Source organism: Acomys russatus, chromosome 23 (assembly GCF_903995435.1).
Source record: "Acomys russatus chromosome 23, mAcoRus1.1, whole genome shotgun sequence".
Classification (NCBI taxonomy): Eukaryota; Metazoa; Chordata; class Mammalia; order Rodentia; family Muridae; genus Acomys; species Acomys russatus.
This window is the reverse complement of record NC_067159.1, coordinates 53,353,913-53,380,395: the sequence shown is the minus strand read 5'-3', so window position 1 is coordinate 53,380,395 and position 26,483 is coordinate 53,353,913. Positions and strand designations below refer to the sequence as shown.

General features: G+C 45.7%; 1 protein-coding gene across 1 annotated transcript in view; it reads right to left on the bottom strand.

The window, feature by feature from the left end:
• Pigk (phosphatidylinositol glycan anchor biosynthesis class K) overlaps positions 1-26,483 on the bottom strand; it is an 86,853-nt gene that overhangs the window by 42,811 nt on the left and 17,559 nt on the right. The window contains exons 4-9 of the mRNA XM_051165488.1: positions 24,849-24,984; positions 19,942-20,053; positions 17,711-17,807; positions 15,567-15,684; positions 15,298-15,408; positions 12,462-12,634 (exon numbers count right to left, since the gene is read on the bottom strand). Of these exons, the coding sequence (XP_051021445.1) occupies positions 12,462-12,634; positions 15,298-15,408; positions 15,567-15,684; positions 17,711-17,807; positions 19,942-20,053; positions 24,849-24,984 (747 nt within the window). The remainder of the gene's footprint in view (positions 1-12,461; positions 12,635-15,297; positions 15,409-15,566; positions 15,685-17,710; positions 17,808-19,941; positions 20,054-24,848; positions 24,985-26,483) is intronic.

The window sequence follows — 26,483 nt, the reverse complement described above, 5'->3', positions numbered from 1 at the left end:
AAGATGCTGTGAAATGCTGTCTTCTGGACAGGAAATGGCCACCTCACTCATGACCATAGCGCAGCTGTGCTAACTGCACAAGAGCAAGCCAGCCAAAGTTCCAGCATAGAGGGGGGTGCTCTCCAGCCGCACCTCTCACTGAGGAGGTACTGGGAAGATTACCCCAAACCAGCAAGTTGGGAGGGGGACGTGTTGTAACAGACAATGTGAGGGAGCAAGAAGGGTAAATTGGGGTAGATGTGGTTGTGTTTATTGTATAAATGTAGAAAATCTTTAAGGATAGAGACAAAGTTGTTTCTAAGTATCAACAGAAGTTATCTCCATGATCTGGAGCAAGATGCCTAGGCATGCACGCTCAAGTGCTTGGCCCTGACGCTCTCCTAGGATTTTGTTTGTTTGTTTGGGGTTTTTGTTTTGACTATGTATATTTAAAGTTGTTCGGGCAAGCCAGCATTTTTTCCCTTGTTAGCTATGCTTTAGGGAGAAGTGATGTCTTTTCCTTCTAAATCGGAAAGGCGTTCTCTAGCTTGCTAATGTTGATGTTCGCACATTCACGTCTTTCTTTTTTCTTTTTCTTTTTAGTTTTTTTTTTTTTTTTTTTTTTTTTTTTTTTTGAGACAGGGTTCCTCTGTGTAGCCCTGGCTGTCCTAGACTCACTTTGTAGACCAGGCTGGCCTCGAACTCACAGAGATCCACCTGCCTCTGCCTCCCGAGTGCTGGGATTAAACGCGTGCGCCACCACCGCGCAGCGTACATTCACATTTTTATTCTGTATTTTCAAGAGCAGTGTGATGAAAAGTTCCATCTTACTACTTCGCTGGGAAAGCGGCTGCTTGCTTCAGCCTTTTGACATTTTTGCTCCCTTCGCTGTTTTCCAGAGCCCCACCCACCACCCACTGTTACTCATGGATCTCCTCACAGCTGACAACTGCCTCTTGTTTCTTCAGTGAACTCAGGGAACGGCTCATTATTTGCATCACCACAGCCTTGATGGAGAACATCTCAGCATGAGACACAGTATGTTTCTTCTACCTCCACTGCTTCCCATGGTCCTCAGTCCACTCAACGGCCGTGGCTATTGCTGCGCCTATACCAATCCATGGAACATGACCGCGAGCTTAGAAAGCTCCATGGTGTCCTAGAAGGACAGAGCACAGTCATGGCTAAGAGCCGAGAGCAAGTGCCTCCTGTTATTAACCCTTCACTGGAGTGCCTGTAAAGCACCTCCAAACCCTGCAGCCGTCCTGAGGATTAAACAAGAGGATGGTTTCAGAGCTCCCGGAACAGTGCTGGGCATTTACTAAACACCAGGAATCTGAGAGAAGTTATATATACAACAGGGTAAGTTATGTGACTTTAGCACATGTGTGTCTCTGAACACGACCCACCTTCCATGACTTGCATGGCTCTATGTTCTACAAGTAATCTTAGAGTAGTTAATAATCTCTATAAAGATGATGGACATCTTTGAATATATATCCAGGTGGATAACAGCTAATGTTGCCTATGCTTTCTAGTAAATAACCCTATATATAATATATAAAACATTCTCCCTGGCCCTCATATGTAATCACTCTGCCGTAGTCATGCAGTGACACTACTTAGACGTTTTCACAGAACACTCCTTGGCTATCTTCCAGGGAGCCTTCTTTACTGTTAGGTGAGGATCTCTGATGGCTTCTCTTCAAAGCTACTTTTAAGCAATTGGTTCATGCAGATATTTTCTGTCCACAAACGCACCAAGAGCATGACGAGGGACGAGGACTCCCCTGGAGGTACATGTGGATAGAGTGCATTTGGACACAGCAACAGTTGGACCAAGAAGGAAACTGCACTCTGGAAGCTCCTCTGACATCTGGAGACAGCCTTGCCCACTGAACCCCTCTCTCACAGAAAGCCAAAAAGCCTTACAAAAACAGACCAAAGTTGAGCTTTGTGTCCACTGACACTTAATACCATGATGGAGAACTGGAGGAAGCCACGCTCCTCCCATTAAAGGGGGCAGGACAGAAAGGCCTGCCATGTTCTCCACGGAGCATGTGCTTTCTTGGCAGTTAGGACACGTTTACTAGTTGCATCTCTAAGTATTTTACATAAATTCAAAAACATCTGGTCAGCAACAGCCCCAATGGCAAGCCAGCGGAGTAGTCTTCGTCACACTAACTCAAACCGCCTTTCGACTTCCCCTACAGTAGCACAGGGACCTCTCACTGGGAAATGTTCCCTTCTGAGGGACCTGGAAGCTCAATGCCAAAAGCCCGGAGAGTTGGCTGCGCCTTCATATCTGAGGTAAAGTGGGATGACTTATGGAAACTCACTGGTGGCGTTCATGCACTCATAACCAAAGGGCACCTGATTTCTGGGATGTCATGGTTTTACTATGGCTAATTTTCAAAGAAAAAAAACTTTAATAGCAAAGCTATATAAGATGAATTCCAGTCATTTTTCTGTGGCTTAGAAAATCTGTATTACAGTGTGGACTTCACTTACTTTTAGCATAAGTTAGAACTCTCCCTTTAGGTAAATGTGACTTTAAGTCTATACATCATGTTCATGCAAAGCAGCTACAGCAGTTACAACTCCATGTCTCACACACTCACGACTGCCTGAAGCACGCATCGGCAACCGCTCAGAGACACACAGTAGGTGACAGACCCACACACGCTGTGTTCCCATGACACTCTAATTGGACACACTCTGAATGCACACAGTTTTGGTATGAGCAAAGAAAACTTTTAAACTTTACAAGAGTTGCAGGTAATGTGCCAGATTAAAAACTACCTGTCCATTATATGGTTAAGCAAAGTCCGTGTAAGATCAGACTATTCTAGGGAGACAAAGAACTGAAGAAACTGAGGAAGGTGGTAAGAGAGCAGGTAACAAATGCTAAGAATGGAGGCAGCAGACAGAACAGCCATGCTGGGCCCTCCTGGTCCCCAGGTGTGGGCGAGGGGCAGGAAGGGGACAGAAGCTCTGCTCAGAAGGTAAGTCCAGTGGGCCTTGTGATAAGGGAGAGCCACCTCAGCAGGACAAAAACACAGCCCATACACCCGCAGTCCAGCTGCCGATCTTGGTGAGATATCAATTCCTATGTGATCTGAGCCAACTTAGACAAGATTTCATTTTGTTACTATGTATGAGGGGGGTGTCCAGACATGACTGTCACTCTACATGAGAGCGGTGTCCAGACATGACTGTCACTCTCCATGAGGGGGGTGTCCAGACATGACTGTCACTCTCCATGAGGGGGGTGTCCAGACATGACTGTCACTCTCCATGAGGGGGGTGTCCAGACATGATTGTCACTCTACACGAGGGTGGTATCCAGACATGACTGTCACTCTACACGAGAGCAGTATCCAGACATGACTGTCACTCTCGAGGGCAGTGTCCAGACATGACTGTCACTCTACATGAGGGGGGTGTCCAGACATGACTGTCACTCTCCATGAGGGCAGTGTCCAGACATGATTGTCACTCTACACGAAGGCAGTATCCAGACATGACTGTCACTCTCAAGGGCAGTGTCCAGACATGACTGTCACTCTACATGAGGACAGTGTTCAGACATGACTGTCACTCTACATGAGGGCAGTGTCCAGACATGACTGTCCCTCCACATGAGGACAGTGTCCAGACATGACTGTCACTCTCCATGAGGGCAGTGTCCAGACATGATTGTCACTCTACACGAAGGCAGTATCCAGACATGACTGTCACTCTACATGAGGGTAGTGTCCAGACATGACTGTCACTCCACATGAGGACAGTGTCCAGACATGACTGTCATTCTACATGAGGGCAGTGTCCAGACATGACTGTCACTCTACATGAGGACAGTGTTCAGACATGACTGTCCCTCCACATGAGGACAGTGTCCAGACATGACTGTCACTCCACATGAGGACAGTGTTCAGACATGACTGTCCCTCCACATGAGGACAGTGTCCAGACATGACTGTCACTTTCCATGAGGACAGTGTGTAGGCGCAGTTGTCACTCTACATGAGGACATTATGTAGGCGTCGTTGTCACTCTGTCTGTCCAGGCACTGTCTTGGGAGGATTTTACTGTATTCACTAAACATTCCTAAAATTTATATGGAAACCAAAAGCCCAAGCCATCCTGAGGAGAATGACCTATGCTAGAGGAATCTCAATGGCTGGCCTCAAATTGTTCTAGAGGGACAACGCACAGGACCAGCAGGAAAGCAGACGTACATCGGGGGAGCAGAATGGAGTACCCAGAAATACACCAACACGGGCATGGTCACCAAGCTTATGACAAAGGTGTCAAAAACACTGGGGAAAGCAGCTGGAGAGACGACTCACTAGTTAAGAGCACTGGCGCTCTTCCAGAGGATCTGGGTTCAATTCCCAGCACCTACATGGCAGCTCAAATTTGTCTGTAACTCCAGTTACAGGGGATCTGACACCTTCACACCCACACACAGATATACAGGGAGGCAAAATACCAACACACATTAAAAACAAACAAACAAAAACCCAAAACCCAACAACACCACTGGAAAAAGGGTAGTCCCCAGAAAAGTCCTGGGGAAATAGACTGTCCATCTGTGGGAAAATGAAACAGGAACCATCATTCTCAACCTTGCACAATTCTTTACTCAAAATGGAACAAAGGCCTTGGTATAGGATCTGTAGGATCTGAGACTCTGAAACCAACAGAAGAAAATACAAAGAAAACACATCAAGATGCAGGCAAAGACAATACCATGAGGAGAGCTCCAAACAGCACAAGCAACAGTGCCAGAGTCAGACTCATTGACTTTCCTGACTTTAAAATAAAAGCTCCCCCTGGCCCCCACAAGCTTGATATACTAATTTAATAAAACCCAGTTTAAACTGCTCACAACTCACTCTCAGGCTCTGGTTGGCAACACAGTTTAAGCAAGTAAATGAGGCCCGTCACTGCAGGCAGTGCGGTAGCATCATCAGCCCCACTCCTACTTAGGCCCCACGAGGCCACCAGCTGGCCTGGGACCACAGCCTCCATTAGCTGGGTTTGCTGCTCACCTCTTGAGAAAGCAGAGTAGAGCATATAAACATCAGAAGCTGAGGCCGTTGGATTTCAGAGGTTAGAACAGAGCCAATCGGCCCGTTTTAAAGCACTCCCTAACAGTGTTCCCTGAGGTGAAGTCTCAACGGATTAGGTCCTCATTCCATCCAGCTAAACAGTGCATTAGGTGCTGTGACAGATGCCATGACTAAGGCAATTTAAAGAAAGAAGGGTTTATTGGAGTTCAGGGTCCCACAGAGACAAGAGTCCATCAAGGCAGAGAAACGTGGCAGTAAGAAGCGGGTGCGGGGTTAGGACCGAGAAGAATACACCCCAAAAGACCGCTGGGCCTGTGCGTGGCCAGGCGCCTTCTTTCCTCCACAATGCAGCTGTAGGCAGTTAGTCATGACTATTACAATCAACACTCACAACAGCTGACAGGCTGCGATAAGGACGACAATGCTCTAAACTGTGACTTGGATGAAGTAAGTAAAACAGATGCAGGCAAAGCCCTGACGAGGAATTGCTCTGTTCCTGCTTCCTGTGTGCTGTGGACAGCACTGTGCACACTGGACCTGTGTGTGTGTGTGTGTGTGTGTGTGTGTTGTACACATGTGTGCAGGTGTGGGGGTGTGCACCCCTTAAGAAACATGGGGTCTCCTGCTGTGTAACTCTCTGCTGTATCCTCTTGAGATGGTCTCTCACTGAACGTGGAGCGGGTGTTGTTTGTTTGTTTGTTTGTTTGATGTTAGGGTGGCTGGACCAACAAGCGCCAGCAACGCTCCTGTCTCCAGCTCCACGCTCCCCAAGTACTGGGGTACAGCTATGCTCGGCCACGTGTGCCTTTTACTAGTGCTGAGGATCTAAGCTCAGGGCCTCGTGCTTGCACAGTGAGCACTCACCACTAAGCCCTAGCTCCTAAGGTAGCTTCACCCATCGCCTACAGCGTATAAGAGCACACTAGCAGTGACTCCTGTTGGGCAGTAAGAGGCATGGCTGATGGAAATGCACATGAAGCGACAGAGCCGCTGTTTCCGGGGCCATATAAAGCGGCTAACCTCACACTGCCCCCACACTGAAGGAACAGAGGCCAGGACAGCAGAGTGTTGGACTGTAAGTGTGTTCACTGTGTGCATTCCCTTCAGCCCTCACGATACTGAATATGCACAGAGTAAACCACCACTTCACAGATAAAGCACCTAAGTTTAAGGAAGACTACAGAATGTGTCTGAAGATGGAAAGCAAACAACTAGAAAAATGCTTCAAGTCAATTCCTGCCATGACTTTCCTACTGTGTCATGCTGCCTTGGGTGGCTTCTAGGAGACCTGGCAGTCACCAGCCTGGAGAACACCTGAGACCCAGGCGAAGGCACACTATGGTCTCAATTTCTAAACTGGGTTTACAGACTGATATTACTATTATCAATTATATATTCTGCCTCTTGTATCACCTAAAAACTGCACTCCTAGTGTTTATTTTATAAAGTGAATCTTTAAAAAACCCAATCTACTTTCCCCCATTAAATTAAAAATTGTATATTATTACATAATAACAAATAGTCCTCAAACAAACATGATTTTTGACCTTCAATTTCTTGTTTAAGTAATTACCAAACTAATATGAAAACTAACATATTAAAAGATTCTAAAGTGTGGTAATTACAACATACCCTATAGCTTTAGCTTTCTTACAAGTAAACTTACGTATTGTTTTTTATTGCAAAAAATTACACACAGAGAAATCCCTACCACTCTTTCCTGAACTGACAGCTCAGTATCAAAGGTCCCAGCAGGGTGGAGACAGGAGCATCACGGTGTATTTAAAGCCTCCCTCATCACCAGTGTTTCAGAAAGGTCTGCTGCACATGTACAAACATGAAATACTGCTGCCATCTTCTGGTGCAAGGAGCCCAGTTCTACAAAGAGGGACCCTGCAAACATGAAATGACTAGTTGGTGTTAATAACAGCAGAACAGATAATTAAACAAACTGTGGAGTGGGGCACAGGCAGCTTTCTGTCAATGCCTGTGACCAGCTTTCTCCGTGCCCACATGACTAAGCCCTTAGTTGCATGTGAAGCATGGGGTCTTGCTTTTTACTTGATAAGCCCAGGCAAAGCTAATTCCTTAGGACCACATGAGACAGAGCCACTGAGCCTGGGAAAAGCAAGTGGTCTTCCCTGCTATGTGGCTGGTGAATGCACAGGGTTTGAATCCAGGGACTTGGGGTGGCTACTACACTGTAATACTCCCCACATAATGAAGCAGTGCCACACTTAATATGACAACCAGGAGTGTGGGGGGCGGAGGCAAATATCTGAGGGAAGCCTTAGAGACTAGTGATGAAACCCAGTACTTCCCTGTGAGCTTCCCCAGGGACAGACGCCAGGGAATCACACCATTTCTATACTGAACACAATTTCAACTTTTAAATTCTAACATTTAGTGTTTTAAGAAAAGCCAGCTTGCTCTGATATGTTCTGCAACGTGAGCAAACATTAGCTGGAGTCTGTAGTGCTGGCATACAGGATATCTGCCACGCCTCTTGAGCGTGCTGAATTTCCATGACGAGAAGCAGTAACATAGAGCTGCACTGATCACACACTGCCTTCTCACAAGTCCCAAAGCAACGTCATGTATGCTAACGGTCTCCATAGGTGGCAAAATAAATTACTACGACATTTATGAAATGATAAGTGCATTTTGAAGCTATAATAAGAATTTTATGTCCGCACAATAACAAAATTGTTAACTTCCTTATTAGTTCTGTGTCTTTGTCAATCAAATGAATCACCTTATTTCCCCAGTTCCAATTTAATAGAATCTGAGATAATAAGAGTGGCAGACTGTCATACGATGATAAACAGATGGCCAAGCACGATGCTGAGGGAAAGATAGGAATACAGGGATGCAGATCTATTACCCTCTTTGCAATACAGTAGTGTGCAGAGGTCAGAGAGACACCTTCTGTGACGGCATCCCCTCGCTCACCCTGTGACGGCATCCCCTCGCTCACCCTGTGACGGCATCCCCTCGCTCACCCTGTGACGGCATCCCCTCGCTCACTCTGTGGTCAAGCTACACTCAGATATGTTCCATGAAACACATACCTAACTTCTGATTTAATTCATAGTAGATACACATTTGTTGGAATGCATATAGTAATTTATGTGGAACCAAGCTGTCAGTGCCTGGTCAAATGAGACTCTGCTGGCATTTCTAATGGGGTTTGGTTCAGTAACACCAAGCCAATACGATTCCCCTAGCAAGGGATAGTTAGAAAAATAAACTGTAAACACACAGACGATAATTACCCAAATAACTGTTGGGAAGTGTGCACAGACTGTAAAACCCAATGTTGCTAGCCATTTTCCCCAAACTAACACAGTCAAGCAAACCTCAATCAAAATCCCAGTGGGATTTCCTTAAGAAACTAGCGAGCTGACTCATAAGCAAAATGAATTTCAGCCACAACCTCACATCATACTCAAAAATTAACTGAAAGTGGATCAGATGCTCAATTATTGAAGCTATAAAGTTCTAGAAGTCTCTGTGACTCCCAGAAGGCACTAAACATAGAGCAAGTTGATAAGCCAACCAACAGTGAGCCTCTAAAATGAACCATGAGCCAAAGGCTGAAGACAGCTCTTTGTGACTCAAGTATCTGAAAAAGAGCTTGTGTCCAGAACACAGGGAGAACTGTCATCATTTAATGGGGAGACAAACCAATATTTTTGAAAATGAGCAAAAGACTTCAAAAGATTTTTTATGAATGATGTATGGATGAACAGTAAATAAAATTATGCCCAGTACTTTTAGTCATTAAATATTCAAATTAAACTACTATGGGCTATTTATTACTCCTCAGAATTGCTAAAAGAAAACAAGAGAGAAAGGATATGGAGTGATTATCTGTGGGATACAAAGTAACAATCACATTGAAAAACAGTTAGATCCTGTAATCCCAGCAGCGGGGAGGCAGAGGCTGGCAGGCATCTGTGAGTCTGAGGCCAGCCCATCTGAAAAGGCAAAAACAAAAAACAAAAACAAAAACAAAAAAGAAAAGAAAAATAGTTTACAAGTTTCATAGCAGGTTAAACCTGCACTTCCACTCAGATATATACTCACATTAAAAGAAATCCTAGGAATATACCCAGAAGATGCTCCAGCACACAACAAGAAACTTTGCTCAACCATGTTCATAGCAGCCTTATTCATAATAGCCAGAACATGGAAACAGCTTAAGTGTCCCTCAGTAGAAGAGTGGATAAAGAAACTGTGGTACATATACACTATGGAATACTACTCAGCTATTAAAAACAAGGAATTCCCGAAATTTGTGGATAAATGGATTGAGCTAGAAATGATCATAATGAGTGAGTTAACCCAGAAGCAGAAAGAATCAAATGGTATATACTCACTTATATCTGCATACTAGCCCAAGGGGCATGTCCCACGAAAGCCTTCACTTACCAGGAAACTGGGACAGAGGGGAAGGCATCCTATTGGGACTCTAAATGAGAGACGCATGGGAGAATAGCAAAATAAAAGGATACAGAGGGTCCTAGAAATCTACAAGTAGAACAATATGATGGGCAGATTTGGGCCCAGGGGTCCCGCTCAAACTAAGGCACCAGCCAAGGACAATACAGGAGGTAAACTTTAAACCCCTTCCCAGATCTAGCCAATGGTCAGAATATTCTCCACAGTTGAGTGGAGAGTGTGATATGACTTTCTCACGTACTATGGTGCCTCACATTAGACCATGTCCCCTGGAGGGGGAGACCTGGTGGCACTCAGAGGAAAGACAGCAGGTAGCCAAGAAGAGACTTGATACCCTATGAGAATATATAGGGGGAGGTAATCCCCCTCAGGAATAGTCATAGGGGAGGGGAATAATGGGAAAATGGGGGGTGGAGGAATGGGAGGATACAAGGGATGGGATAAACATTGAGATGTAACAAGAATAAATTAATAATAAATAAAATAAAATAAAATAAAAAATTTTATTTAGTAGACAATGTACATGGCTAGTCTCTTAATTAATGATTAAGCCCAAATATGAAACATAATGTGTGATTATCTGAAATTCTCATTGGAGAGAATTAGAGATTTGTTGTTACTATGAAATAGCAAATATATATCATGTATTTATAAATATGTACCAGCTAAGAATGTATTGTTGGTGCCCCATATTTGACCACGTCACCTGGATGGGGAGACCTGGTGGCTCTCAGAGGAAGGATAGAAGGCTCCCAAAAAGAGACCTGATACCCTATGAGCATCTACAGGGGGAGGAGGTCCTCCTCAGTCACAGTCATAGGGGAGAGGAGTAAGGGGAAAACGGGAGGAAGGGAGGAATGGGAGGATACAAGGGATGGGATAACAATTTAGATGTAATATGAATAAATTAATAAAATATATTTAAAAAAGAAAAAAAAAAAAAGAAATCCTAACATTTGTATGTAAATGCTTACAGCATTTTTTCCCAAATAATTTCCAAAATCTGGGATGGGAAGAAAAGGCCTTTAGTTAGTAAATGAACAATTTGTGGGACAACCGTCAAGTCTGCTTCTAAGGTGTAAAAGGCATTAGTGACACAACACACACACACAGAGTATTACACTCGGGATAGAGGCCGATTCCACACTATGTGGCTCTGTGTGCATGGTGCACGGAAGGTAAACCACAGGCTCTGGAAACAAGCAGGCGTCTCTGCACACCGGCGAGAGGTCAGTCACAAAGTGCCCAGCACGACAGACCGGAAGGCTATACATATCAGTGTTCAGGTGGCTAAGTGGGAGTGAATAGGCTTTCACAGACCTGAAGTCAAGGGAAATTATAAAACTAATCTGGTAAGAGATATAAACTGTGTGTGTGTGTGTGTGTGTGTGTGTGTGTGTATTTGTCAGAATTTTGAAATGTACATTAATTTCTTTAGGTAAATTATCCTTTGTTTAAAAATATTTTCATTTTTCATACAATATATCCTTGTATTGTTTTGTTTTATCTTTGTTCTTGTTTTTTCAAGACCGGGTTTCTCTGTATAACCCTTGCTGCCCTGGAACTCACTCCATAGACCTGGCTGACCTTGCACAGATATTTTCCTGCTCCGCCTCCTGGGTGCTGGGATTAAAGGCAAGTGTGCCACCACTGCCCAGCTACAATGTATCTTTTTAAATGAAAAACTATAGCTATGGTCAACATACATGAATTTCACAAATAAAATACTAGCACAGGCAAAACACAATTATCTGAAGGAAATACACTAAGTCAAAGAGCAATCTGTACTCTTCGGCTCACTGAAGCTCTAGGCATGCCTAAATTTCAGAAAGCACATAAGAAATCTTTTTCAGAGCTGGAGAGATGGTTCAGCAGTTAAGAGCTCTGTCTGTTCTTCCAGAGGTCCTGAGTTCAATTCCTGGAAAGCACATGGTGGCTCACAACCCTCTGTACTGAGATCTGACTGTTCTCTTCCGGAATGCAGGTGCACATGCAGACAAAGCACTCATATACATAAAAGAACTAAATCTTTAAAATTAGAGTTCTGTTTCGTACAGCTATTCCAGTTAGCTTCACACAGCAATGGGCTTGTTCTATACGACTGAGGGTGTGTGCTAAGGTATGTGCTGCATTGTTTCCATCACGTGGGAATGGCTTTAAAATGGAGCTAGCACCTCAGTAGTCTGGATTACTATTGCTGGTCTCAAAGTTGAAAACGTAAGTAACTGTGTGACCCAAAATTTCCTTCATCAAATGACTTTTTGGGATATCTACTTTTCGGTGGATGGACATTTCTCTACATAAACTGTCCTCCATACCTGCATGTGAACAGTACCTGCACACATGAGATAACACCTGTTCACGTGTAAAAGTTCCTGGAGCAAAACGAGAAGGGAAGTCTCACGTTAGCTGAAGAAGCGAGCAAGGGTTTGGAGAAAGTCTCACTGTGCTGCACAGCATATCTAATTCTTGAGTGTGGCCTTCCTGGCTGAGACTGTTAACAGATGGAGGACACCAGGGCACACCATTATGTTCTGTTTACACTAGTTACTATAAAATCTCCAGGTAAACAGCAACTCCCTAAATAAAATTTATTTGCAAACACTAGAGGGCACCCTAAAACAACAGACCTTGGTGTGTGCTGTACAATTTAATTCTAGCCTCAAATGTAAACTGAGAGACAATTGTCAGCACTAAGAATTCTACTTTCAAACAAATACACAGAGAAAAACTGAGGAGGAAAAAATCCATCCTCCCAGAATATATAATAGTTACTTACTGCAACCCTCTTCAGTGCTCATAACCCTGAAAAGCACACTGCTTGTGAAGACTGAAGACTGCGGAGAAGCCCGAAATTCCTTACAAACAGCACCTTCATCCCTTAGTGCATTTTAGACAAAGTCACAAAGCTCCCTACCCAAATAATAACAAAGACGATACCTGCTCTCTAGGACTTGTGGATCCCGCTGCAAACTGATAGTCTCTGTTGTGATTTCCACTTTCCTCACACTTCCGAAGAAATCAGTTATCAGAACATTTTTAGGATCTCGCTGAAAAAGGTCAGTACGATGTCCAGGGGTAGACACACAGAGACTCTTGGGACATACTTGAAACTGAAAATGATAACAACAATAGTAGTAATAGTGACAAACTCATATGCAAGCAACTTTTATTAAATCAGGTAAAACAATGCCTTAGACTATAGTGTATTTTGAAGCCTGCCAACCTAAAAATAAGGGACTGGTTCTGGAGACTAGCATTTCATTTCCTGTTGTAGTATCTGACACTCCGCGAAAGCCACACAGACACTAGAAGTGTGATATAAGGAAAGTGGCCAGACCCCATCACAGCAGCGCTTGACTCTAACTTGACAGTCAAGTAAGGTGTGCCACAGCAGCCTGATTCGTAAAAGAGGCCAGCTGGACTCAGGGAGGTGAAGTGTGGCTGTCTGCAACACACCTCCTGCTATTTCTGTGAAACTAGCTGAGTTTAACCACAGTGGAAATGAACCCAAGGGACCTCCAAGGCATGCTAGTGTCCCAATGATGCAGCTGAAAGCCATGACTTCTGCACTCATAGATGTCACAGTAAGTTCTGCGTCAGTCTTACCTGTGACATTGCGCATTAGTGAATTACCAAGGACAGACAAATCCTGATTCACTGTGAAAAGCAAAAGGAATGCTCACTAGAGTTCATGCAGTCACCTTCTAAAGGTGACCTGAGGCACAGAGACTTTGTAAAAGAAGAAGCAACTGTCACCAGTGGCACAGTGTACATCTAGGGGGACAGATCTTCTAACTCTGCCCCTACAGCACCCGACACAGCCCTATTCAGCAAACTCTATATCTCTAGCTAATAAAAAACAAGTATTATAATGACTTAGAGATATATCAAATGGCTATACTATAGTTATTGATCGTTTCACAGCCATTTCCTCCCTTTTTTTGGTGTTATTTAAATGCCTTTCTACATAGCCCGGGCTGTCCTGGCACTCACTATGTAGACCAGGCTGATCTCAAACGCATAGTGATCCATCTGCCTCTGTTTCACTAGACCTGGAATTAAAGGCATGTTCTACCATGCACTTACAGATTATTCTTAGTGAAAGACATTAAGATAATCATCAATGAACTGTCAAATGGAAGCAAGAAACCAGAGTAAGATATTAGTTAGATATGTGGATAGATAGATAGACAGACAGATGATAGACAGATAGATGATAGATAAATAGATAGATAGATGATAGATAAATAGATAGATAGAGAGATAGATAGATAGAGAGATATGTAGATCAGGTGTTAAATAGATACTTGATGGATAGATTATATATATCCATATAGTGTAATCAATTAAAATCTCATTACTTCTCATACAATTTCAATTGGAAAAGTCCTTTTAGATTCACTAGACATAAAAGAACAATACATATTTTAAACTTTTGAGGTGGTATGCCATGAATTCCAAAAACTGAGAATCAACTTTGAAAATTAAGCACTGTAACCAGGTGATGCACTTGATTCTCAGAGCCACCGTGTGCGGAATCCCCATGTGAGGTAAACAGCATGGGCCAGACACCCTGCCTCCCTCTCCAGCTCCGTGATCGCTCAGGTTGTGAGGGAAAAGTATGTTTTCATAAGGGAGAAAATAAGGTGGTGTCTTTGTCTACTGAAAAAATAAAATTAGCATTATAAAAAGCTTGTTTTAATACTCAAGTCCCTATCAGGATTTAACAGGCATCAAAATACATAATCTTCAGGTTGGTGTTGGTGAGCACTCCTGGTGAGCACTTGAAGCCAACAGAAGCAGCTTTCAGAATCCGGCAGGATTCCTTCCATACTGAAAACCCACTCAGGAAGGCTCTGCTCAGTTACAGCCTGCAGAGCTGCTGAGGTGAAGGGAACGGACAGAGCCATCTGCCGGCCACTCTCCACTCCTAACACCTGAACACAGTGTAAGCAGGTGGCAAGAGTGACGACATCACACAACCACCGTCTGCAGCTTCTCGCTGTGCCAACTAAAGCAACTTCAAGCTGCTATGACTGAAATGACACAATCCGCAAAAGAAAAACAGGAAATTTCAATTAAATTCAAGATATACCAAGAAATTATAAGCCATAAAAACTATGATATGTAAGGTCTCTCTCTTCTGAGAGCTTCACATTAAATGACTTCACTCAACACCTGAGGTCAACAAAAGACCGGTGGTGGTAATGTTAACAAAGGAGAAATTAAGTTCTATGGAAGCTCTGAAAAGGTAAAGCAAACGCCAAGGAAAACAACTCAGGCGGCTTTCCTGGAAAAGCAGCACCTGACTCAACCCACTCTTCAAAATGTGAAGAGATCACTCTAAAAAGATACCTAGTAGGTAAAAGAGAGTAAGCAAGTGAAAAGAAACAGTCAAGTACCTCAGGGAGAGGTTGACGGGGCTAAAGCCTGTGCCCTGTGTGCTACATGGCCCAGCAGGCAGGGGACATGCCACACCAAACCTGACACTGTGACTTCCATTCCTAGGACGCACACGGCAGAAGGACACAGCCTACTGACTCCCGCACACTGTCCTCTCGCCTCTGCCCATCACACCCATATAACCACATAAGAGTAATTCTGAAGATTTTTTTTTAAAGAGGATACTAATAAAAAGGTGAGTTCAAAGCAATTTAAAAGGCCACACCATGATGCTAAGGGGATGCCATGGGAACCCTGGGAAGAACAGACTTCATGCATCCCATTAAAGCTCGCTCACCCATGTGCTGCCATCCAATCAGTAGATACTTACAAGGTCATTCATGTTAGTTTGGCTAGCTGGATTAATCTCTTCCAAAAATTCCAAGACATAAAATGTATATCTGTCCATAAGATGTACACCAATCGCAGGGTCTGGTTGATGCTGTCAAAGTGGGAGAAAGTACGTGTCAAATAGGATCCCTGTGAGGCTTGACAAATTGTTAAAATAGCAAAATCTCCTGGTTACGAAGTCCAAGAATAGCACATATATTCATAAAACATATCAAGTGCCTGGAGAAGCAGCAAAGGGAAAACACTTACTGACAGTGAGTCTTCTCCCACTTGGCTGCTGGCCAAGGCCATGATGTTAGGAGAATAAAACCGCTCATACATGGATGCGCCTTGGCAGGTGTCAATAATAAACAGCAGTTCATTGTAGCTGGAAGAAAAGTGACAAGACCTGACATGAACATGCTGTTAACTATATATTGATACCTTCCACTAGTCCAGTGATGTAAGTCTGAGCCTTCTCACTAGCTAAAACTTGAAAGAAGACTGCTCATGAGAACACTTCAAAAGCGAACAGTGGTGGCTCCTTTTGTTCTCCGTCTGCTCTTTGCCACATGATTCAGAACTCACACGACATTCAAGGACCAAGTGACATAGGTTTTCTGGCGTATTTCACACATCCACGCACAGAGATGTAAGTCACAAGCATGTCTGTGTATGTCTTCTGTTGATGGTCATATTCCATACATATGCATGTGTGCTCAGCCACCATACTCAAACAATGTAAAGTACAACTGGCAGGAAAACAAACAAATAACTAGAGGAATGGCCCAAGAACTGCAGGCACACTGAGACAGGCATGGTGTCCCTGCTACTGCTGTCAACCAGGGATAAAATGCCCAACAGAAACAACTTACAGGTGTCTGTTTTGACTCAGTCCACAGTCCATCAGAGGGGAAAGCACAGTAGCTGACCAGCTCCATCCATGGTGGCAGGAGCGTGTGACATAGTCACATCTCTGTGGTTCAGAATCTGAAAGTTCTGGCCAAATCAAAATCCTGCCATTACAGTCACAGTCTGCCCCAGAGAGCTGTTTGTTAGCTTGGCCATAGTCCAAAGGGCGCCATAGCCTCTCAATACCAGTTAGGAACCAAGTGTTTCAACAAATGAGCCTTGAGATGACATTTCACCCTAACCCTCACAGGCCTATGGCTCTGGCTTCCTGGCTCTGCTTTTTCATCCTCCAAGATGTGAACAAGTCAACCTCAAGGTCCTGCCACTAACAGCAGAATCACCCAGCTACTGTGCCTTCCTTACAAAGATGGACTGGCTCTTCCAGAACTGCAGGCCAAAGTAAGTCTCCTCTCCCCAGGTATGCTTGGCAAGCAGCTGTATCCTAGCAACAAGGAAACCATCTAAAGCAGAGACTGTCACCGAGAGGTGGAGTCACTGCTAAACTACACCTGGCTTGGAACAGTGGAAGAGTTTGGAGCTGCGGGCCAAAGAAGTCCCACAGTGCTGCGGGCAGAGCTTAGTAGGTTGACAGACACATGGACAGGAAAGTCTGTGCTCCTCAAGTCTCAGAGGAGAAGTCCAGGTACTGGTCTAGAGACATTCCATTTGTATTCTGGCAGAGAATTCAGCTACATTTCGCCTGTGCTCTGAAATTTAGCATAAAGCTGAATTCAGACATAACGAAGTAATTCAGTGTCACACATCTGCAACTCCTGCACTCAGGGGCTGAAGGAGGAAAATCATGAATTTAAGGGCAGCCTGGGTCACACAGTGAGTCTCGGTTTCAAGCACATGTGCACTCGGAAGTGGGAGTGGCAGCAACACAGCCACATGACATGAGTTGTGACCTTAAAAGTCAATCCAGAGCCAGTGGAGGGCCCATGGGAAAAGGCTCTTAAGAGCAGGATGAACAACCTGAGTTTAGTGCCCATGACCCATGTGGTAGAAGGACGGAAGCACATCCCACAAGCTTTCCTCTGACCTCCGCATGTGCAATATGGTGTGTGTATACACACATACACACACACACACACACACACACACACACACACACACACACACACACACACAAGTGCATAAATGCACATAAGCCGCACAGATGCACACAACACTAAATAAATTAAAAAATGGTTCAGGTCAACTAACTTATGCTAATAATCAAATTTTTCTTTCATAAAACTCCGTTCAATGAAATAAAAAATATAAATTTCAGAAAGTACAAAAATGATCAGGGTAAGTTAAAATCATATAAAATAACTATACATCTCTCATAGGAAATCTGATATTAGTTTATCTTGCAAAGAGAAGTCCTCTGTTTGGGGCTAGTGTGTATCTCATGGTAGAGCATGCCCAGCGTGCGCAAGTCCTGGATCAACCCTCACACAGCAGGAGAAATAAAGGGAGAAGGTAAAAGATAAAGTGAAGTGTTAGCTGGTAGTTACCGTCTTTTCTGCCACATCTGTTCAAAAGCATCTGCAAGCTCTATGTTGGTGATTTCCTCAGAATCCTGGAATTTCAAGAAACCATTTCCTCCGTGACCTTAGAGAAAGCCAAAAAGACAACACTGACATGACAGAAACACACACAGTAACGAACACATCCAGTTACTCACACTTACACTATTTGCTGCAATACTTTAATATTACTTTCTTACCTAAGATATGGACTGGAAAACAAATATAATTTTTCATAGCAACTGAAAAAAGAATACTAGCCTGCATAAAAGCAGTACATATAATTTCTTTAAGAGTTTTTCTATATAAGTATAGTTTAACAGCAATTTCTAAGCATCTAGTAGAAACACAGAAACTATTCTGAAGATTTGGTGTCAAACAATCAATAAATGTTTTATTATTTACTGGGAAAAAAAGAGTCTTTCTATCATTTAATTGCATAAGTCCACTGGCCCCACTAGTATGTCTGAAATTAATTTTACTCATAAAAAATGTTTCACATTTTGGTGAGAAAGAAACTAAAACGCCGACTAGTCCCTGGTTGCTTCTCATTCAGTGTACACTCTGAATGCTATTATTACTATTATTACTGAGAAGTGTGGCTCTCACTAAAAGCTGATGTTTTCATCCCTGACCACTGAACACAGTCCATTAGAGCTGGCCAGGGGGTGGTGACATGAAAGAGCCAGTCTGTCTGGCCTCAGACACTAGCTGTGCCACTTAAGAGTCTGTGCTATTTTAGGTCAATAACTTAATCTCTGCCTCATTTTCCTCAGCCGTAAAGTGAGACCATTACCAGCTTGCGCAGCTGCTTTGTACAGATTTAAAAGGCAGCCTCCTCTGGGCGATGAAGGAGGCAAAGGCCTATTTTAGTTCCAGCCCTGTGGTATAAGAGTGGTTGGTGACTAAGCCTTTGTGGGGAAAGAGTATTTCTCCTACTCATGGGACATGGCTGCAGCACGGCACACAAGTTCCTCAAAACACACTAGCCTTCAGCCCACTTAACACCAGGCCAAGTGCTGCGCGCATTCTAAGACCCTCATAAGCAGCACCAAAATCACCAGGCTGCCTAAGGCTCAAACGTGTTGGCAGAGGCCTCAATTTAAGACAGCTAATGGTGTGCAAAAGCCTCAAAATATCAGCTCATCATTTTATTATCACAGCTGTCAGCTGTTCCACTCGGTTGCAGACCTTAGCAACCTTTCCCTGCAAAGAACTGGACAGAAAGCCAGACGTGGTGGCGCACGCCTGTAATCCCAGTGCACAGGGAGGCAGAGGCAGGTGGACCTCTGTGAGTTCGAGGCCAGCCTGCTCTACAAATGTCCAGGACAGCCAGGGCTACACAGAGAAATCTTGTCTCAGAAAACAAACAAACAAACAAACAAACAAACAAACAAAAGTTTTAGGCTGTGAGCTGGCTTACCCCTGCCACAACTACTAGACTCTGCCATTGTAGCAGAAAGCGGGCAGAGTAAGCTGCCAGACTCAGTACTAGGACTATTGTAATTTCCTTCATGTCTGGAGCCCCTTGCAAGGAATGGCAGCAAATCCAAAAAACGAAATGTAAAATATGTAAATCCTGTAGTTTAGTACATTAACTGGAGCTAAGCTACAAATCATAACATCCGGGAAATAAGCTCACTGTGCAGTTACATGAGTCCCAGCCCAGATCAAAACAAAGGATTCTAGCCTACGTCTGAGCTCCATCCTGAGGTCACCTGCAGCAGTGAACCCTGGGGCGTGAATGGGCAGGGTTGCAGCTCCTATTCAGTGCTGGAGCAGGACGAGCAGCAGGGGAGTAAGAGCAAAAGCAGCACAGCACGCAAACCCGAAGAGCTTTGTGAGGAGGAAGGAGGGGACCAGGAGGCTGCAGACTGTGCGTTACCCTTTCCACACAGGCACTGTGGGGCTAGAACCCAGGGTAAACATAACATTAATGTATGTTTCTTATTCAGAGTGTGAAGGCGTGCTGTATTTTGACTACCACCTGTCATGTGGGCTCAGATGGAACTGTACCCATGTGTGAGGTCTGCACAGGCTGGCACACCTTCAGCTGTGCCCCTCAGCCACACCCCTGTGAACTATCCTCTCAAGTAGTTCAGTATCACAAGAATGAACAACTGCACAGCGGCTCGTTTAGCCAAAGGTCGTCGTGGCACTGCAGCACTGTGCACAGGGTTCCGTGTTTCATCACAGCCTACACAGACTCATTGAAGTACCTGTCATGTAAATGAGGATGTTGCTTCTGTCATCAGAAAGAAGACGCTTTGACCGAGGGGTGCTGGGCGGAACCCTGCCGGTTAATGTCCTTAAAAAGTTCTCTACGGTTACCTGAAAAATAATTAAAAAAAAAAAAAAAAAGAATCAGATGAAATCGAACCTGAAGAAACTCAAAACATTCTTCCTATCTATATATTACTCAGCATAAACTGGAAATAAGACAAAAAACAAATTATGGTGCAGTTAAAAGTAGATCACCAAAGCTAAACATGTACCTCCGAGTGACTCCACCTGATGTAGGTGTGTGTGCCTGTGACCCTGGAGTGGGTGTGTGTGCCTGTGACCCTGGAGTGGGTGTGTGTGCCTGTGACCCTGGAGTGGGTGTGTGTGCCTGTGACCCTGGAGTGGGTGTGTGTGCCTGTGACCCTGGAGTGGGAGTGTGTGCCTGTGACCGTGATGGGGGTGTGGTACCTGTGACCCTGGAGTGGTGTGTGTGTGCCTGTGACCCTGGAGTGTGTGTGTGCCTGTGACCCTGGAGTGGGTGTGTGTGCCTGTGACCCTGGAGTGGGTGTGTGTGCCTGTGACCCTGGAGTGGGTGTGTGCGCCTGTGACCCTGGAGTGGGTGTGTGTGCCTGTGACCCTGGAGTGGGTGTGTGTGCCTGTGACCCTGGAGTGGGTGTGTGTGCCTGTGACCCTGGAGTGGAAGTGTGTGCCTGTGACCGTGATGGGGGTGTGTGCCTGTGACCCTGGAGTGTGTGTGTGTGCCTGTGACCCTGGAGTGTGTGTGCCTGTGACCCTGGAGTGGGTGTGTGTGCCTGTGGCCCTGGAGTGGGTGTGTGTGCCTGTGACCCTGATGGGGGTGTGTGTGCCTATGACCCTGGAGTGGGTGTGTGTGCCTGTGACCCTGGAGTGGGTGTGTGTGCCTGTGACCCTGGAGTGGGAGTGTGTGCCTGTGACCCTGGAGTGGGTGTGTGTGCCTGTGACCCTGGAGTGGTTGTGTGTCCTGTGACCCTGGAGTGGGTGTGTGTGTCTGTGACCCTGGAGTGGGTGTGTGTGCCTGTGACCCTGGAGTGGAAGTGTGTGCCTGTGACCGTGATGGGGGTGTGTGTACCTGTGACCTTGGAGTGGGTGTGTGTGCCTGTGACCCTGGAGTGGGTGTGTGTGCCTGTGACCCTGGAGTGGATGGGTGTGCCTGTGACCCTGGAGTGGGTGTGTGTGCCTCTGACCCTGGAGTGGGTGTGTGTGCCTGTGACCCTGAAGGGGGTGTGTGTGCCTGTGACCCTGGAGTGGGTGTGTGTGCCTGTGACCCTGATGAGGGTGTGTGAACCTGTGACCCTGGAGTGGGAGTGTGTGCCTGTGACCCTGGAGTGGGTGTGTGTGCCTGTGACCCTGGAGTGGGAGTGTGTGCCTGTGACCCTGGAGTGGGTGTGTGAGCATGTGACCCTGGAGTGGGTATGTGTACCTGTGACCCTGGAGTGGGTGTGTGTGCCTACGACCCTGGAGTGGGTGTGTGTGCCTGTGACCCTGGAGTGGGTGTGTGTGCCTGTGACCCTGGAGTGGGTGTGTGTGCCTGTGACCCAGGAGTGGGTGTGTGTGCCTGTGACCCTGGAGTGGGTGGGTGTGTCTGTGACCCTGGAGTGGGTGTGTGAACCTGTGACCCTGGAGTGGGTGGGTGTGCCTGTGACCCGGAGTGGGTGTGTGTGCCTGTGACCCTGGAGTGGGTGGGTGTGCCTGTGACCCTGGAGTGGGTGTGTGAACCTGTAACCCTGGAGTGGATGGGTGTGCCTGTGACCCTGATGAGGGTGTGTGAACCTGTGACCCTGATGGGGGTGTGTGTGCCTGTGACCCTGGAGTGGGTGTGTGTGCCTACGACCCTGGAGTGGGTGTGTGTGCCTGTGACCCTGTAGTGTGTGTGTGCCTGTGACCCTGGAGTGGGTGTGTGTGCCTGTGACCCAGGAGTGGGTGTGTGTGCCTGTGACCCTGGAGTGGGTGGGTGTGCCTGTGACCCTGGAGTGGGTGTGTGAACCTGTGACCCTGGAGTGGGTGTGTGTGCCTGTGACCCTGGAGTGGGTGTGTGTGCCTGTGACCCTGGAGTGGGTGTGTGTGCCTGTGACCCTGGAGTGGGTGTGTGCCTACGACCCTGGAGTGGGTGTGTGTGCCTGTGACCCTGGAGTGGGTGTGTGCCTGTGACCCTGGAGTGGGTGGTGTGCCTGTGACCCAGGAGTGGGTGTGTGTGCCTGTGACCCTGGAGTGGGTGGGTGTGTCTGTGACCTGGAGTGGGTGTGTGAACCTGTGACCCTGGAGTGGGTGGGTGTGCCTGTGACCCAGGAGTGGGTGTGTGTGCCTGTGACCCTGGAGTGGGTGGGTGTGCCTGTGACCCTGATGAGGGTGTGTGAACCTGTGACCTGATGGGGTGTGTGTGCCTGTGACCCTGGAGTGGGTGTGTGTGTGCCTACGACCCTGGAGTGGGTGTGTGTGCCTGTGACCCTGGAGTGGGTGTGTGAGCCTGTGACCCTGGAGTGGGTGGGTGTGCCTGTGACCCTGGAGTGGGTGTGTGTGCCTGTGACCCTGGAGTGGGTGTGTGTGCCTGTGACCCTGATGGGGGTGTGTGTGCCTGTGACCCTGGAGTGGGTGTGTGTGCCTGTAACCCTGGAGTGGATGGGTGTGCCTGTGACCCTGATGAGGGTGTGTGAACCTGTGACCCTGGAGTGGGAGTGTGTGCCTGTGACCCTGGAGTGGGTGTGTGTGCCTACGACCCTGGAGTGGGTGTGTGTACCTTTGACCCTGGAGTGGGTGGGTGTGTCTGGTGGGTGTGTGTGCCTGTGACCCTGGAGTGGGTGTGTGTGCCTGTGACCCTGGAGTGGGTGTGTGTACCTGTGACCCTGGAGTGGGTGTGTGTGCCTGTGACTCTGATGGGGGTGTGTGAACCTGTGACCCTGGAGTGGGTGCGTGTACCTGTGACCCTGGAGTGGGTGCGTGTGCCTATGACCCTGGAGTGGGTGTGTGTGCCTGTGACCCTGGAGTGGGTGTGTGTACCTGTGACCCTGGAGTGGGTGTGTGTGCCTGTGACTCTGATGGGGGTGTGTGTACCTGTGACCCTGGAGTGGGTGTGTGTACCTGTGACTCTGATGGGGGTGTGTGTCTGTGACCTGGTATGGGGGAGGGGACTTGAGGCAAGAGAAGTGTAACTTTAAGGCCAGACTGGGTTACACAGCAAAACACAAGCTAAAGAAAAGCCTTAGAGCTGGGCGGTGGTGGCACACCTTTAATTCCAGCACTTGGGTGGCAGGGGCAGGCGGATCGCTGTGAGTTCAAAGCCAGCCTGGTCAACAAAGCGAGTCCAAGATAGTCAAGGGTACACAGAGAAACCTGTCTCGAAAATACAAAAACAAAACAAAAAAACCAAAACAACAACAAAAACCAAAAAAGAAAAGGCTTAGAACCTAAAGCAAGGAAAAGCTATGTTGGAGCAAGAGAATTTAATTCTCAATTTAAAATTTTAAATATTATGTGGTTAAAATTGACCCCAAAGTGTACTAACTTATTTATACAAGCAATTCTTTGGTAGGACACAAGACGCAATCATTTGTAAATAACTAGTCACATCGTGCAGATAATTTGTGCCTATACTCAGTGAACTGCGAGTTAATAACAGAAGAGGACATTGCCACAACCACCTCCTACCCCCCGGCCCCAATTCTGTAGCTTTCATTGTGGATGCACCGTGTCGCTTAGGTCTCTATCAGATCTTCTTCAACTTGTACAGCACACTTTAACAGATCTGCCCAATTCAGAATTCCTCAGCTTCTGGAATTCTGCAAAGGCATGCTTAAAGTTGTAGGAAAAAAAATATTAATTTAAAGTTAACAGCTGAGCCATACATCATCCACAATGTATTTAAAAGGCAGAAAATCCACTCGGCTTTTTCAAGAGACTTTTACCTAGATCATGAGTAGGAAACATGTGTGAACACATGTGCACAAGCTGTTTAGCTTACAACTGCTCCCAATACACCAAAATGCTCATGGTTTTAACAGCATCTCTTATTGGCTCACAAGGTGGGAAATGTTTTCCCATTTTCAAATGGCCAAATAAATGAGAAGTCAAACACTGATGCGTGTCCAATCCGCAGAACCTTTCTGAGCTGTGACTCGCGAGATGTAAGCCACACAGACACAGGACATGTGCTTAGGGGGCTCACAGCTTAGGACAGGTACACTCTAACAAGTGAGGTGAGAGAGCTCTGCAGACAGGAGAGGGTCTCCTCCTCTCCGCGGGCTTGGAGAAAAGGAAGGACTATCTAGAAGGGCTTCAATTTTCAAACAGTCTTGAACTGTTAAAAACTAATTTTCTAAGAAGAAGATATATTTAATGCCATTCTTAGCTTGCATGTTACTTCTAACTGGAAGAGTGTACAACAGTGGAAGCTTATTCAAGGTGGTTTCATGTCAAACAGCTGTGCATAACCTTTGCCCACAGCACAGCTTGTCATCTACAAATGCCTGAGAACCATGCAACTGAGTATTAAAAAAAAAAAAATCACAAAAGAAAAAAGTCTCATGATGCTTCAGTAAGGCTAGTCTTGTGTCCCGCATGTCCCTGACTGCCCTGGGCACACAAGGCCCACAGCCCCTGACTGGACAATGTCTAAGTGCGGGCTGAGGAGGAGTCCTTGTTAGTCATGGCATTTATCCACAGCTAATATAACCTAATAAAACACTGAGCCTGAAACATTAGAGCAAGTATGAAAAGCAAAGATTTCCTGCTAAGAAATCCACACAATTGTCAAGATTTATACACGAAGTGCTGTGAACTCCAAAAGCAGATTAAATCCCACCAAAGCTCAGTGCCAACTGATTAGAGCTTGAAGATGGCTACCGCATTTCCGAAGCTTCTGGCAACAGACCTCGTAGCTTCTGTAGTCCACCTCCACGTCGTCCCCGTACACGTTGAGCTCCATGTTCTTGTGGCTGAACACGGTGGCTGGCTTGGGGTTCCGAGCATTGCACGCCATATCATCAGCAAGCATCAGGACAATGTGACTAGCAAGAGAATTCCAGAAAACCAATCTTTACTTAAAGCCCGAAGTTCAACACATACAGCGTATAAGAAAAAAAAGTGTATAAGAAGTATTTAAAAAATGTATAAAAGCAGCAATTCTATCCACCCTTTTCCTCACCGAGGAAAAGCTGACTTTTCGCTGAAGCAGTTAAAGAGCATTGACTAGTTCTTATAGCACAGCACAATTTAGTGTTCGGCTGGGACACCCCATCCGCCGTGGGAGCCTCCAAGCCTAAGTGCTCAGCTCTTGGCCATCTTTGGGCTTATGGCTGAGAGGTCATCACCCTACACCTACAGTCTATAAAATCTCCCTATCCTGTGCCTCAATTGCCCTGCCTCCTTCCTTGGGTCAAGTAAACTCACATAACAGCAGCGCCTAATAAACCTGCATTTATCTGCTTTTAATCTGGTCTCATCTGGCCTACATTTGAGTGGGGGGAAGGAGGGAGCAGATAATTTGGGGCCTCAGTGTAAGTACTATGACCCTTGATTAAATATCATCAATATATCATAAAATAATTTTACCATTAAATAATTTTACTAGTAATAATGTGGATACATGAATAACAAGCTGAAAAACAATGAATTATATAGGTTTAGGAGTATAAGGACACATTCTAATTCACTGTTTCCTAGAACCTAGAAAATGTTCAAATTGGTTTTCTGATGAAATAAAAATCCTCCTTGGTCCAGGTGTTTAATCTTTTGAATAACAATACTTAAATACAGATGCACAAATAGACTACTGGGACTTACAATTCTTACCAAATGACAGGCAAAAGATGGGAATTGTAAACTAAATCCCAACAACTGAGCAAGCTAACACTGCTGTAAAACCATTAATCCCATTTGGAGGCTGAGGATGACACTACTTTGCTAAAACAAAATGGCTGCTGACCTGTACAGCAGAGGTGTTTCAGCTCCGGCTCCACAGTTAGTGTTTTCTCTATTCTGACAGCTACTCTACAACATAACGGTGATATAGACAACGTTCTCCACACACTTATGTTGTACAATATGTGATCAATATAGCCCTCCATGCCTGTAGCTCAGGACAGTGAGCTTAGAAAAGTTTGCCCATCAGAGTCCTTGAGTGACAGCTGTAACCCTCACAGTATTTGTCGGCTCCTTTCAGTGTCTTCCCTGGGACACTGCATCACAGCAGGAATTTAAACTTGTAATTACTGGATCAATAAGATCAACCACTCTGGGTCCAAGAGACAACAGGTATTTACACGGAAGACCAGCTTCTGTGAAGAGCTAGGCACTTTATGTCTTATTAAAATGAATACAAGACCCATCGAATGTGAGCAACCTCCAGGAGAATGCACCTCACAGCTTGGGAGCCCTGCTGCCACATGTGACAACTCAGCTGCCACATGTGACGACTCAGCTGCCACACGTGGTTCTGTCCAAGCCCCAGCAAACACTTCCTCACAAAACAAAGCCTACGTGGTGTGCAAGATGGACGCTCAAGCTG